Raw genomic sequence first — 14,469 nt, 5'->3', positions numbered from 1 at the left:
TGTGCATCCCTCCCAAAGCTGTGCGCTTGGTGGAAGAGAACAACCATCCCAGATAGTGTACTAATCTTCGGTCAAAGGTAAAACCTCTTCCATCAACATTGTCAGTATTAGGCAGTATTTTATGCTTCTATAGGTTTATAGCAGACAGCTTTTATCCAGTTTTGGTAAAGGTTTCAGGCCTTAACAGCTAGCGTGACAATGTATTACAACTCACAAATTATGCCCACCAGAAGTGCAAGTTATTCCATTCAGATCTTGGGAAGTTTCTCCGGGGACTGTCCTAATGTCAGGTTTCCAAGTGATGAATTCCGGGCTTGACACCTATATTTGAAAGATCTTTTTCTTGTGGTAGCCATTGTCCTGCACCTATCAATGGGCTTCAGCTTTTACTAAAGCTATTTAGTTTACTGAAAGTTTAGTAAGCAAAATAACCATTTTTTAAAAGAATAAGATATATTTGGATGTTATTGCTGCCCAAATTTTCTAAAATTGGGTGGGGGGCAAACTCAGCTTATCCAATAGATATTTGGCAAAAAAAAAATCATAAAATGGTTATATGATCCTGGGACACAAGCGGACATAAGTGTGAGCCAGTTGAAATGCTATCACATGACCGGTCACAGGTGGTGCAGCAGACATAATTCGGAGGAAGGATTGTAGCTTTTTCAGTTTGTAGTAACTTTGAACTGTCATTAAGCAGCAGGCTGTAAGGACAACCTGTAAAGGACATTTTTCAACTTGATCCTTCCTCATTAAATACTATGTAAATTGGCGCCATTGTTTTTAAAGCACACAATTGGATGTTATGATTTCAGCCTTAAGGCCATGGATCTGTTTTTTAAAACACTTGGGCCTCTAATCAAGAGGCAAAGCTCTACCAATAGATGATTGGCAGGGTTCACATGAATATTTTTCCCCATAGTCTCGTGGAACCCCATGAAGAGGTTTCTACAGAACAGCAGCCCCTGGCTTCTTGTGTACCAGGGACCGGTTCCATGGAGAAAGTTTTTTCCATGGACCAGAGAGGATGTGGTTTCGCATCCTACCTGCATCTCATAGATGGAGCTTTGCTTGTTTGCACGGCCTGGTACCAATCAATGGACCAAGGTTGCGAATCCCTGCTGTAGAACAGTCTGAAAATTCTACTAATGTATCTGCATAAGATAAAATATAATATCACACCCCTAACGTCACCCTTAATGTCACCCCTATATGTCCAACTATAGAGACATAGCTGACTAGATGCAAAGGACTATGTATATTCTTTTCTCCATTCCTGAGCAAGTAAACCATAATGTAATCAGAAGTTCATATAAACTTGCATCTCATTCAAAAGCAGAAAACAAACTGCCCTCCATTCTACTTTTTTTTCACTTCAACCAGTTGTCTTTCCACACGACAAAACTCTGTTAAAGAGCATTATACAGCTTGGTTATTTCAAGAAACAGATCTTTGAGACCATTAAACTGCACAAATGTGCTGTTTTTCAGAAAAATCCTGGGGCATGAAATTGGTTTGGCTCCAACATTCTTCAGTGCCTAAGTCATCACTACTGTATACTCAATATAAAGTACGTGCAAAATTTTGAGTTAATGTTGCTGGGAGGCATATTCCTTGGCAAGGGCAAATATGGGGTATTTTTGTGTCTTAGAAAACCTGAGTAACTGGCATTTGTTACAATAGATATACACTAACTTTGATAAATACCTCATTTTAATAGCAAAAGATTATAGTATTTAGATTTTGATAACCATGTGAGGCATTAGTTCATGGAATAATTTGCAGCAATCCAAGACTAAAGAGGGATACTTCTAGAACCACCACCAACACAAACAATTCTGATTATTTTGCAAGAACCTCCTTGTCCACAAATTTATTGATTCTAATCTGGAAAAAATAGATCTGCTATTCAAAGGGTGGTAGTCTTGCTTCAGTTTCCACTACTATAACAAGGCACCAAATGTAATGACTACCATACAGTGCAACAGTGGATTGGATTATTTTACAATTATAGAAGTATGGGATAGCTAGATTACTTCTACTTTATAAGAATTATTTTATCATTAAGATGGTCCAAGCAATTGGCTGAACTGACTATACATCTTATCTGCTATAAATTTGGAAAGGCTGTTTCCCACGCTGAGTATTCTTGAGGAGGAGGAGGAAGAGGAAGATTAAAGTTCTAAATATGAATACTGAAGTCTCAACATCTCTGAAACATGTCAGAGGCCATAAATCTGATTTTTTAAAAAATATACTGATATACTGATAAAAACGGTAGTGGTAAACATGATTCTTAATCACACAAAATTTTTTGTTATAATTCCTGAATTCTAACAGTCTTGACATTTAAAGACTGATCACAATCATTCAGCTATAATAACATAGTCATTGTTGAAACTGAGAATTTACAAGCTGCTAAACAAACAGGTTTGCTCTCAAGAAATTTCCTCTGGTTCTTGATCTACAAAAGTTTGATTACAATAGCCTTTACAATTTCTAGAGCCTATGTGAGAAAGCAGCAACACTGCACCTCCTGGCATAAAATATACTCATGACTTTATGTTGCCAGTTTCAACCTGGCATTGGATGAGATGTGACCTATTCGCTTTTCCATCCACCTTCTCTGCCTTGTTGCTATCTTTTAAGATAAGCTTTTATTAGCCACATAATTAAAAAAACAAACAAAAGAAAAGTCAGGTGCTCACAGACACTCTTTCAATTTCAAATGTGATACGGTTTCAAAAATGATGCAAATTGGATAAAACGGATAACTTGCATCTTACTACAACATCCTCAGAAAGGAATGTGAAAGGGACAGAAAGCAACCTCACAGCCGGTGTAAAGAGAGGTTCTCTCTCTCACAGAGGTGCCAGGCTTGTGAGAAGACTGAGATGTACAGTGAATTCAGCTCACTGCACTGTCTGAGCTATTACCATTTCATGGTTACAATACAACAGGCGGTCATCCTCAGCAACGTGATGTCAGCCATCCAAACTGAATACACAAGCCTTCCTGGAATGGCAGAGAAGGACCCAGTTTACAACAGGGTCATCCTCTCAACTGAGCCAGCACAGAAAGGTAGTTCAGTTCAAGGTGTAATATTAGACAAATTCAGTGGGGAGACTCGGCGGGTCGGAGTGTTGTTGGTAGAGAGTGAAGAAGGAAGTAGGAACGGTGTGGCTGCTGTCTCTGTAGTTGATGTCTCCCCTTGATTTCGTAACTGTAAGATTTGTCGCAAAAGAGCCTTCCCTTCTTCTCTTGTCTAGAAAGAAAAGCCAGATGCATGAAGAAAGGGAAAAAAGGGGAGGAGGCTGATAGAAAACAGGTTATGTGGATGTTCCTGAGCACAGGCACATCACGCTAAATTACAACTAAATAATATATTTAAAAAGTAATGTACACACACACGCAATAGGTAGAAAAGAGGATATACAGTAATGGTAAATCTCTTGTGCATTTGCAGTATCACTCTCCTTAGTCCATTAAGCAGCTGAATGGCAGCTTAGCAGAGGTGAATTCTGCAACCTACTCAGACAGCTACAATACTGCCTTTTATATTGATCATATGTGATGGAGGAGGCAGCTAAAAGAATATTTCTTGTAATGGCCTACATGCTTTCTGGGATCTGTCAGTATTAATTTAAAGAACTTTCTCTGATAAGAAAGAAAAGTAGTACGCTCAGTGTTATATTTGCCACAGCCAAAAGTTGTTTGCAAATTGTAAATACATGAATGTCTGAATAAACCAAAGAATTATCTGGAGGAACTACTTCAGACCGTGTAGAATAATTCTTTTTCAAGATCTCATTGGCTACAGTTTTGTTATCTACCTGTTAGGTTGGAATGGAATTCCTAAAAATAATAAGGGTCATCTCTACTAAATATTTATTCATTTCTTAAATTTATTTGTCACAAGGCATTATTTTTTACCATCCTAAGTTAAAACAGCAGCCCTTGCCAGATGACTTTCAGATGTGAATTATACCAAGCCTGGAGGACCCAGTTTCTGGCCTAGCCACAAATGAAAGGGGAGAAGGGACTCATGCATTAATGTTGTATATATACATATGGGGACAGATATGAAGCAGGTATAAAGCCCCAGTGACAAACTGTCCACTTAAACTGGAGCTGTTACTCACATCGTTGAAGGCGCAGCATTTCTGAGCACAGACTGAGGCTTCATCCCAGAGCTTACACTTGAAGTAATACTGAGCCAAGTAGCGGAAGGCGGTGCTAACTTCCAAGTTCTCCCCTATTTCCTGGGATACAATACAGGTAGTTGTTGGGTTACATCCATTCGTTCAGCAGCCATTCAAAGCCACAACTAAATGTTTCAGTTACAGTTGAAAAAAAAAAAAAGACTTATCACAAGTCTTCAAAAGTTCTGGCCATCTCAGCACCCTCATGATTGATGTGATCAAAATCTGGGCCACCTGCATTTACAGCCATCCCCATTCCCACCTGTGACACCTTCCACACACCCATGGCACTCCCCTCCCTGCTCCCCAGCACCTGCCTGCAGTACTGCCCAGCTTGCTTGCCTGGGACTCCCACCTCTTCCCACCTAACAACCTGCACAATCCTGGGGTTATGATAGCGACTGAGACTGGGACTGCTGCTTGCAAAGTGATGCAGTCATGTGACGCAACAGTTTACGACAGAAAATCCAGTCTCAATTCCGTCATAAGCCAAAGATTACCTGTAAGGACTTTGTGGATTTTTCTATATCTCCCTCTCATGCTCTCCCAAACTTATTTAGAACTGACTTACCCCACAAGAATAGATATCTTGGATGTATTTGATATAGCACTGGGCAGCTTGTTCCGATTCATTCAACTGCTCATGAAGCCTAAGAAAGGACACAAATGGTAAGAGGAGGATGCTCTTGGCTGATGATAAAGATCAGGTGAGCAGGAGGTACCTAGTCAACATTATACTTTTCAGGACAAAGCTGTAAGATCCGATTCACCCTGCAAGGGGCTTTTAGGCAGAAGCCTAAAAAGTTAATCACACAAGAACTGCATTTCTAGGGAAAAATACCCATGTTACAATGATGTAACACATCTGCTGCCCACATGCCTTTACAAGCCCCACCTTCCCTTTCCTTTTAAAACAGAAATATTCCATATTTAAATTATTCCTGCCTTTATAGAGGAAGTTTAAAGCAAGAGAAATGCCATACTCATGACTCACTTTGCTAGCTTCACCAGTGCCATTTTTTCCACATCCCCTACAGCATATGCTCTCCAGTAACACTGCCAAAGATAAAAGCAAAGATGAAGTAAAGGATAATAAGCTATTAAACTTGTATGCAACCCAACTCTCCACATCTTTGGGCTCCAGACTCAGGTGGCGAAAGGTACACTCACCCTGCCCCCTCATGAGTAAGCTAGTTAAAATGTATCAAAGATGCCACATAGAATTATTTTATAATTAAATCCACTTCCTTTTGTTTGTGGCTCATGAATTGATTGCTGCACAGTTAAAAAATACTTTTGAGTTATTAGTCAGGAATTGGTGTGAAAGATTATGGGATTTTGCATTTACTGGGACATTGGTATCATCAATCAGACTAACAAACAGGGTTAATAAAAATTATTTTTTTCATAATTACTATGCTTGTTATATTTGCCAACAAGTCCTTATTCTATCTGGGCAAAAATATCCTAAACATCAGCACAAATTGAGCAACGCTATTATAATAGAAAGTCTTTTTGATACTACAAATACTAATTATGTTTTGGATTTTCACTGATTCTGTTGCAATTTATATTTATATTTATATTAAGTTATTCTGACTGAATTTTGTAACTTTATTATCAGGACTTAGGAATGAAAATTGCTTTATAACACTGAGTGATATTCTTTTTCTTCATCCCGGAATAGAATTAGGATATGAAGTAATAAGAAAGGACTGGTCCCTATTGAGCATGTGGAAGTGTCATCATAATCAAATTTTTCATTCCATTCTAGGAAAGACTTGATGCTTTTTGTCCCTTTCTGATCATAGATAGCCTAGCCGTATGACTTACATCTCACAAACCAAAAGGATGATGCACAGACTAGGGCAACATAATACATGCAATAATTCCCCTATCTGGTTCCCCGTGAAACCACAAATCCCCCCTTGTGCAAATGTGTTCTTTCTAGTACCTTTTTGGCTTCTACTAGCTGATTTAATTTTTCATAACATTCTCCAAGAGCAACAAGCATACGGGAATCATTGGGTCTGCGAAAAACACAAGATACCTAGCTGACAAAAAGACTAAAATCATTCAAAATTATCTATATCTTGCTGAGCAGTTGGTTGCACTACAAAGTTAAAAAATTAAAGACCTTTCAGATTTTGGTAATGGGATTTTTCAAATTCGGCTACTGGAAAAACTTACTAATATCAATTAATTTCATGGCTTTATTTGAAGACTAGCACCAAATAAGCACAGGACTTACTTTTTCCACAATAATTCATGAAATTTTTCTCTTCGTAATTCTTTGCAATTTATAATCTTTTGCCTTTCATAAAGCTTAGTAGGCACTAAAAACCAAAGTTGTATCAATTGCAGGGCATTATTCTTTAAAAATAGATACTTCCAAATAAAGAATTTAATTTTAATAATTTAACTTCACATACCAAGGAAAGCTGATTTTAAAAAATGTGGCAATAGGGATAACCATGATCACAGTTTTACCTGAGTTGATGGGCTCGTCGGTAATAATAAAGGCAGTAAAATGGCATCTTGAGAATCTCGTATGTTTGCCCCAGTCCATACCATGCTCTGTAGTCTCTTTTATTCACTTCAATGGCATGTCTAAGAGAGGAGGGAATTTGGGGAGCGGGGGGTGGGGGGGGAGGGGAATTAATATCGGTAAAATCATCATATACATATCTTCATTTATTCTGGAAGGAAAATAATTTTTGTGAGGGAAGGGGAGGGAAAACAAGTGTTTTATTTATGAGAAGAAAATGTTCTTTTTAGAGGTAAGTGAGGTGTGACTGAGTGGCAAGCATTCTCTGCAGTAGCCTCCACATCATGGAACTCTCTCCTGCCAAAGGGACACGCAGCTGCTATCCTCCTTAGTTTACTTGTAAGAGAAAAAAGTCCTATTTCCTGTCATTTTTCCCCCCTACGCGGCACGGGGGAACCATAATGATATCTTAGGCTTAAAGACAGTTAATATATTGCTTCTACCGGTAGTAAAAAAGAATAATAATTCTATAAAAGAGTTGTACTGGTGCAGTGGTCAGAATGCAGTATTGCAGGCTACTTCCCAGTTTGGCAATTTGATTCTCACTGGCTCAAGGTTGACTCAATCTTCCATCCTTTTGAGGTTTGTAAAATGAAGACCCATATTGTTGGGGTCAACATGCTGACCCTTAACGTTATATATGCACCGTGAGGCGATATGTAAGTCTAAGTACTATTGCTATAAATCTTTTCCCATTTGATGCCCAGAGCATTTAGTGTGGGACAGGGTATTTTTTTTTTTGTAAAAAGTAACATCCAGTTAAAGCATTTCCAACTCTAGGCAGCAGAACTAACTCTTACACACATACCGATATGCTTGAATAGCTGCTGATGTATTTTTCATCTCCATGTATTCATGCCCCATCAGGGTCCATGCTCCAAGATACCGAGGATTCAGCTTCAGTGCTCGCTGGAAATAGAGGGCTGCTTTCTCATGCTGGGAACGCAAACTGTAATAGTTCCCTAAATTTAAAAAAAATGAGGAAAAAGAAGAAAATAATAGCTTCACGGGCATTGTTTAAGAGAGAAAAAAAATCTTCAAAAAAAGAAAGTGCAAAGTTTCTCACCAATTACACAGCAAGTTTCTACACGATACTTGTCAATCTCACATAGGTTATGGGCCAAATAGCTCAATTCAGGCTTCATACCCTAGCAAGGGGAGGGGAAAGGAGCCGGGGGTGGGGGGAGTGGGGGGATAAAAATTTATTCTGCTGGAAAAAGAAATTAGGAAAAACAGTAGTTCACATCTCACAATCAGTCACTTGATTAACTACCTAGTTAACCTTAACAATTTGACTGCCACACTACAAGTGTAGAAATAAATCCATCAGTGATTTCTAGTATTATATTACTGGTTTCTTTTTTCCAGATAACTAAGCAAACAAAGGTATAAAATCAAACATATTACACCACAAGCCTATTTGATTATTTAGCAATACTATAACCTAATTACATAATGATCTAATTTTCAGTAAAGTCACAGCAGATGGCAGCATTAGGTAACACTGGCTGATTTTGGAAAGAGGTAAGCAAGATCAGACATTGTTAGTACTTGGAGGAGACAGAAAGGCAAACTAACATCCCCAAACAACCCAGGTTGCCAAGAAAACCTATATGGATGTATTCAGGTAAACATCAGCTTGATTTGAAAGGATCTTGATTTTCAGCAAAACTGGTGAGCAAAACTAGAATGTTTGAAAACTATTTGTAGTAAAGTTATGTATAACAGTCTGCGTAGGTCTTCCCTTTCCTGTTTTTTCCCCTTTTCTCCAGCACTTTGATGCATGAACTGCATCTTTCCCTATCAAAATGTAAGTGTGTTAGGAAGAGATGCTGCGCTGGTGTGTGTGGAACAGGGAATAAGGACAGCATTGCACAGGAGAGTTACAAAACAGGCCCAATGAACAGAAGACATCTAAGCCAAAGCTGGCTGCTGACTATGTGGAAATTGGATTTAAATGCAGAGGGTGACTGAAAGCATTGTAAGAGGTGGAAGCTGCCTCATACAATGTTGACAATGTGAACACATTGTATGGCTGTGAATAATACAATGTTTATTGGGTGTATTTTGTTAAAATATGGCTGAGAAAAAAAGATACTTACTCTGACATAAAGCAAGTTGGAGAAGGTATCCATATTTTCTATTCTGAAAGGGTCTTGTTTTCTTAATTCATTAAAAATGGATAATGCTTTGTCAATATCTGAAGAAAAAGTAACATGACATGGTCATAAAATGATTTAGATGAGGAAATAGAAGGAGCACAAATTTGCAGACAACACCAAGCTGGCAAGAACACCAACACCCCAGAAGATAGGCCCAAGATCCAGATGGATCTCGGCAGACCCGAACACTGGGCCCTATCTAACAAAATGAAAATCAATGGTAAGTAAGGCTTTATACACTTAGGCAAGAAAAACCAAATGCATGTGTTTCTCAGTAGCAGCAACTGCGAGGGAGATCTAGAAGTCTTAAAAGACAATAAATTATATATGAACTAGCAGTGTGCTGCAGCCTCCAAAAAACCCAATGCAATCCTAAAATGCATTAACAGAAAGATAAGAATCAGATTACAAGAAGTGTTAGTACTGCTTTACAATGCTTTGGTAACACCACACTTAGAATACTGCCTCCATTTTGATTGACACAATATAAAAAAGATGTTGAGACTCTGGAAAGAGTTCAGAGAAGAGCAACGAAGATGACTAAGGGGCTGGAGGCTACAATATAAGAATGGTTGCAGGAATTCAATATGTGTAGTCCAGTGAAAAGGACTAGGGGTGACATGATAAAGAGAGTTCCAATATTTGAGGGGCAGCCACAAAGAAGAGGGGGTCAAGCTATTTTCCAAAGTACCAGAAGGCAGGACAAAAAACAATGGATGGAAACTAATCAAGGTGAGAACCAAGCTAGAACGGAGAAATTTCCTGACAGTGAGAACAATTAACTAGTGGAATGGCTTGTCTTCAGAAATTGTGAGAATTCGATCACTGGAGGTTTTTAAGAAGTGATTGGATAGCCATTTGTCGAGAATGGTATAGGGCCTCCTGCTGGAGCAGGGGATTGACTAGAAGACCTCCAAAGTCCCTTCCAATGGTTATTCTGATCAGCGCATAACAGAACTAAAAAGGAGACCCTCCCACACCAAGCTTAAAAAGATTCACTGACCTCGAATGTTATGATAGGCCACTGCAATCTGGGAGATTATGTAGGTGCTCTTGGAAAACCCAACATCTATGAGACTCTGGTATTTCTGCAAGGCCTCCTCTATCAGTTGCAGTTCTGTGTATATGTGTGCCAGGAAGAACTCCTTCATCCAGGTATCTGGCAAGGACAGGAACTTCAGCTGGCAGCAAGCACCAAATAGAAGAGGGACACACTTAGAGAAGGAGTCTATTGTATTCTCCCTGAATTGTAGGAATCTCTATGCCTGCTCATTTGAATAGATCTTCAGAAAGGATTACAGTAAAAACTTCCAAGGCTATTTATTTAATGAAGATGTTAGCTAGATTTATTTTTTTTCTTCATCAGAAAAACACCATGAACAATATAAAATCTAGATTGGTCAATGCTTAATGATCAAGCAATGTGAGAAAACAAGGATTGGCATGAAGCTATCCCACAATTTACCGTCTCTTTGTCTGTGATCAAGTTACAAAGCTCAAGCCAGGCTCCCCAATGCAATGGCAGGATATGGGTTGCTTCAACAAATACATCAATAGCCTCTTTCACTAGATCCAGTTTTCGCAATACAACTCCATACCTAATGGCACACAAAGGCAAAGACTGTAAGAGCAAAACCCTGTAATCACGTTGCCCCAGTTTATGATGCTATACAATGAATAGCAGACAAGTAAATGGAAAAATAGCCTTGCTATTTTCACAATTTCTGCTTCACATATGAATGCAAATGCTTCTGTATGGCTTACATTACTAGTTACCTCATACAAACTTACAGATAAAGTCCAAATCCATCCAATTCTCGGGCTTTATGCTTCTTGCTAAGTTCAACTCTTAATTCTCTCAGAACTTCATTCTTCACCTGTCCCTTCTCTAAGGGACCTGTACAGAAAGAAAACTGCCTTTTACAATAATTGTCATCTTTTCTGCACCATCATATAATCATATTTTGCATGCTAACAATGGATGTGTAATTTACAACTTCACATCCTTTCAGTTGGTAGCTAGATCAGAAGTGTTTTATATTTTAGATGATAAAATAATCTTTCTCAGGCTTTCAAAATCTCTTACACATCAATCAAGGATAAAACACACATACTGTATTTGCACCGTTGCATTTGATCTATCTGGTCTGGAATTTATTAAGATAACTCTGAGCTACATTGTTTTCAGTGTTACATTGTGTTAGGCTGTTGTGTTTTCCATAATAGTATCATAGTGAAATTTGATTTTTCTGCCTAGCTATGCTAAAAATTGCACCCTTCTTCTCAAGAACAATATGCCTAAGAAACTGCACATCAACAATCAAACTAAGTCAAGTGAAAGATTTACCTTGGGTTCCTTACCTAGACTATCCACTGTCTCATCATCTTTCTTTTTCTCACCAGACTGAAAACAAAGAACAATTAATTTAAGATTAAGCAAGTGTATATTGTACTATGTTCTCATATTTATCACATTGGTCTGGCCATTAAATAGAGAAAGGAAGTAGTTTTAGCTCACCAGGTATCTGGAGTACATATACAAAAAATAGGCTTTTGGGCTCTTGCAGTTTCTTAGAAAGTAGGCTGCTCTGTCGTATTCTTTTAGATCAAAGTAAGATTTGGCAAGAGTGTAAGCATCCAAATCACAAGCATCTTCCTGTGGGGAAAAAAAAAGAAAGCAACGTTAAACCACTCCATAACAAATGGTACATTGCTGGTATGGAAAGCTTGTGGGAAAGAACATATTTTTCTTGAACAGCAGGCTTTTAATTCTCTAATTTCCTTAAAAGTGGGAAAATCTATTCCCTTCCAACAGTGTTGAATTATAACTCACAGCAATTCCAGTCTACACAGCCTGGACATAGTGAGGCTTGATAGGAGTTGTAGTTCAGTAACATTTTGAAGACCACCTGTTCCCAATTCCTATTATAAACAGCAACATTAAATTGTGAATTTTCAAACTGTGTTGGCTACAACAGAGTAAGATTTGTGCTATTCTGTGAATGATTATTATAGATTTAATAATAAATGACCCCTGATGGTGCAGTGGTTAGAATGCAGTATTGCAGACTAACTCTTAGCCAGAAGTTTGATCTTGACTGGCTCAAGATTGACTTTCCTTTCATCCTGAGGACCCAGATTGTTGGGGCAATATGTTGACTCTGTAAAACTGTTTAGAGAGTGCTGTAAAGCACTATGGAGCAGTATATAAGTTTAAATACTCTTAAATAATGTGTGAAACCTAGCATATCAGGCCTACAATTCAAAACAATTCTAGAATAGCTGGAGTATGAGAGAAAAATGAAACATTCAGTGGAATATGAGGACATCTTAAACTTCACCCTCTGGCTTTTTCAGAACAAGAATCATCATATCTTCTTTTGAGAAGATTTAATGAGGATTTACCACTCTCAATACAATCCAAAATCCATTCCACCAGACTGCAGAGAGGAAGGTTAAGATCTTACATCATTAAACTGATTCCTGAGTAGTTTTGTTTTCACAATTCATCAGGTTTCTTTTTCGTATCTTTTTAAAAATTGTAATCCTAATCCCAAGAATGATATTTTTAAACTGATCAGTAAGTAGTACTGGGAGCCTTTCAGGCTAAAGATTGTCAAACAATCTAATCTAATACAATCTAATAGAGAGATATTCAATACAATCATAAAAAAAAATTGTTCAATAAATCTTATTCTCAAGTAAATTTGGGGCTGCTGCCTTAGCAACTAACTTGCATATATCACCAACTATTAATATACAATATCCCTGGACATTTTTAGTTTAGTATTACATAGACAATACAATTATCCTTACCTCTGTAAGTTCAGGAACAGGCGGTAGTTCATTCAAGGGTAGAGGGTCCAAGGCAAAGGCCAGTTCTGAGGCCCTGCAACAATAACACTGTGTTAGAGCAAATGCTGCTTATAAACTGCCTGGTTAATCATTTATTTATTTATTAGATTTGTATTGCCGCCTATTCGCCATGGTGACTCAAGGTGGCTTATAACATATAAAGCCACAATTTAAAACAATAAAACTCATAAAATCAAATTTAGTAAAATCACCCCCCAGCTCCCACCCCATGACAGCAAATTACACAAGCCATTTAATGGGCTCCATCCCACTCTGAGTTCCCCAGGCCCACTGGCAGAATCGGGTCTTCCAACACCTTCCGGAAGAGAATCAGAATGGGGGGCCATTCTAATCTCTGGGGGAATTCTGTTCCAGAGGGAGGGAGCCACCATGGAGAAGGCCTTTCTTCTGGGTCCCACCAGGTATATCTCCCTCAAGGATGGGACCCACAACATTCCCTGCCTCCCTGTTCTGATGGGTTGGGTAGATGTGACCTGCAAGAGATGGTCCCTCAGATAGCCTGGTCCCAAGCCATGAAGGCCTTTAACAGTGACAACCAGCACCCTGAATTGCACCTGGAAGCAAATTGGCAGTCAATGCAGCTCCCGCAGGAGAGGTGATACATGTGCACACCAGAGTCTGCCCAAAACCGTATCATAATCATAACACGTTGTCTAAGTTTACACAATACCATTTACTCAGTTCTGGCTAGGCATATTCTGTGAAACAGTCTTTGGTTTGCAACTCATAGTTTACATCTTAGCATGTTTTCCAAAGTCAATCAATTATAGATCATTCATCAATCCCAATTAAAGAAACCACGGCTCATCATGTATGAACCCAGCAGTCATGGACTCACTCATCCTAAGATTCCCTATGCTGTATAACTTCACACTAGGGGAAGCCATCCCAGTTGCACATCTAGGCCTTTTGCTAAAATGCTGTGATCAGCAGGACCCAGATTGTTGGGGGGCAATAGGCAGACTCTGTAAACCGCTTAGAGAGGGCTGTAAAGCACTGTGAAGCGGTATATCAGTCTAAGCGCTATTGCTTTAGTTATAAACTAATAGAATTTGTTTCCTGAAAGAACTCCAATCGGGCAGTCCCGTTATTTCTGAGACGTAACCAACTGCCCGCGTTGATTTGGATCGCCTAAATGTCATAAAGTCGTTTGCAACCGCACAGACCGACGTTCTCCAAGCAAGCGCCCGCAAGAGATAAAAAGCGCTCCAAGCGTCCTCGCCTCCCTTCTCGCCCACTCAAACCCTCCCGCCTCGCCGCCACCTTCATCACCACGGGGCACCTCGGAAGAGTAGCCTATAAAAAGGGGTCCTTCCCCCTCGGCGTCCCCATACCATTTCCCGCTATGCTGAAGGCCGCGTTCCCGGCTCCGTTCCGCCACATCCAGCAGCTGCTTCTTGATCTGCCGCAAGTCGGAGAAATCCGCACAAGCGAAGTCGGCCCCTGCAGCCGGCGTCCCCGAAACCGACGCTCCAGCCGCCATCTTCCCAGCGTCCCCAGCTCGGGTCCGCAACTCAGGTCCTCGGAGCGCGCGCGCCACGCCGAACTCGGGAGGCTATTGGAGGGTTCATTCCCCTCCTTCTTGCGCTCGGAGACGAATGGCGATGGAGGATACCGAAATTCGCAGCATTCATTGGCTGAGAGATGACAGAGGCGAGGAAGGGAGGTGGATAACAAGGGA

The 14,469-nt window shown here is 39.5% G+C and overlaps 1 protein-coding gene across 1 annotated transcript; it reads right to left on the bottom strand.

Moving 5' to 3' along the window:
- Nucleotides 1–2,638: 2,638 nt before the first annotated feature.
- On the bottom strand, nt 2,639–14,323 carry CDC23 (cell division cycle 23). Its single transcript, XM_026726107.2, has 16 exons — nt 14,123–14,323; nt 12,729–12,801; nt 11,431–11,568; nt 11,274–11,316; nt 10,704–10,809; nt 10,378–10,510; nt 9,916–10,093; nt 8,853–8,950; nt 7,817–7,898; nt 7,559–7,712; nt 6,693–6,812; nt 6,157–6,232; nt 5,197–5,258; nt 4,774–4,852; nt 4,143–4,262; nt 2,639–3,265 (listed from the first exon to the last, which is right to left on the bottom strand). The coding sequence occupies exons 1-16, from the start codon at nt 14,269–14,271 to the stop codon at nt 3,092–3,094; spliced, it is 1,785 nt and encodes a 594-aa protein (XP_026581892.2). The 5' UTR covers nt 14,272–14,323; the 3' UTR covers nt 2,639–3,091.
- Nucleotides 14,324–14,469: the final 146 nt, after the last annotated feature.

This window comes from Pseudonaja textilis, chromosome 2 (assembly GCF_049901715.1).
Source record: "Pseudonaja textilis isolate UNSWEBS1 chromosome 2, rPseTex1.2, whole genome shotgun sequence".
Taxonomy (NCBI): domain Eukaryota; kingdom Metazoa; phylum Chordata; class Lepidosauria; order Squamata; family Elapidae; genus Pseudonaja; species Pseudonaja textilis.
The sequence above is the reverse complement of the archived record's forward strand: the minus strand, read 5'-3'. Positions and strand labels throughout refer to the sequence as shown.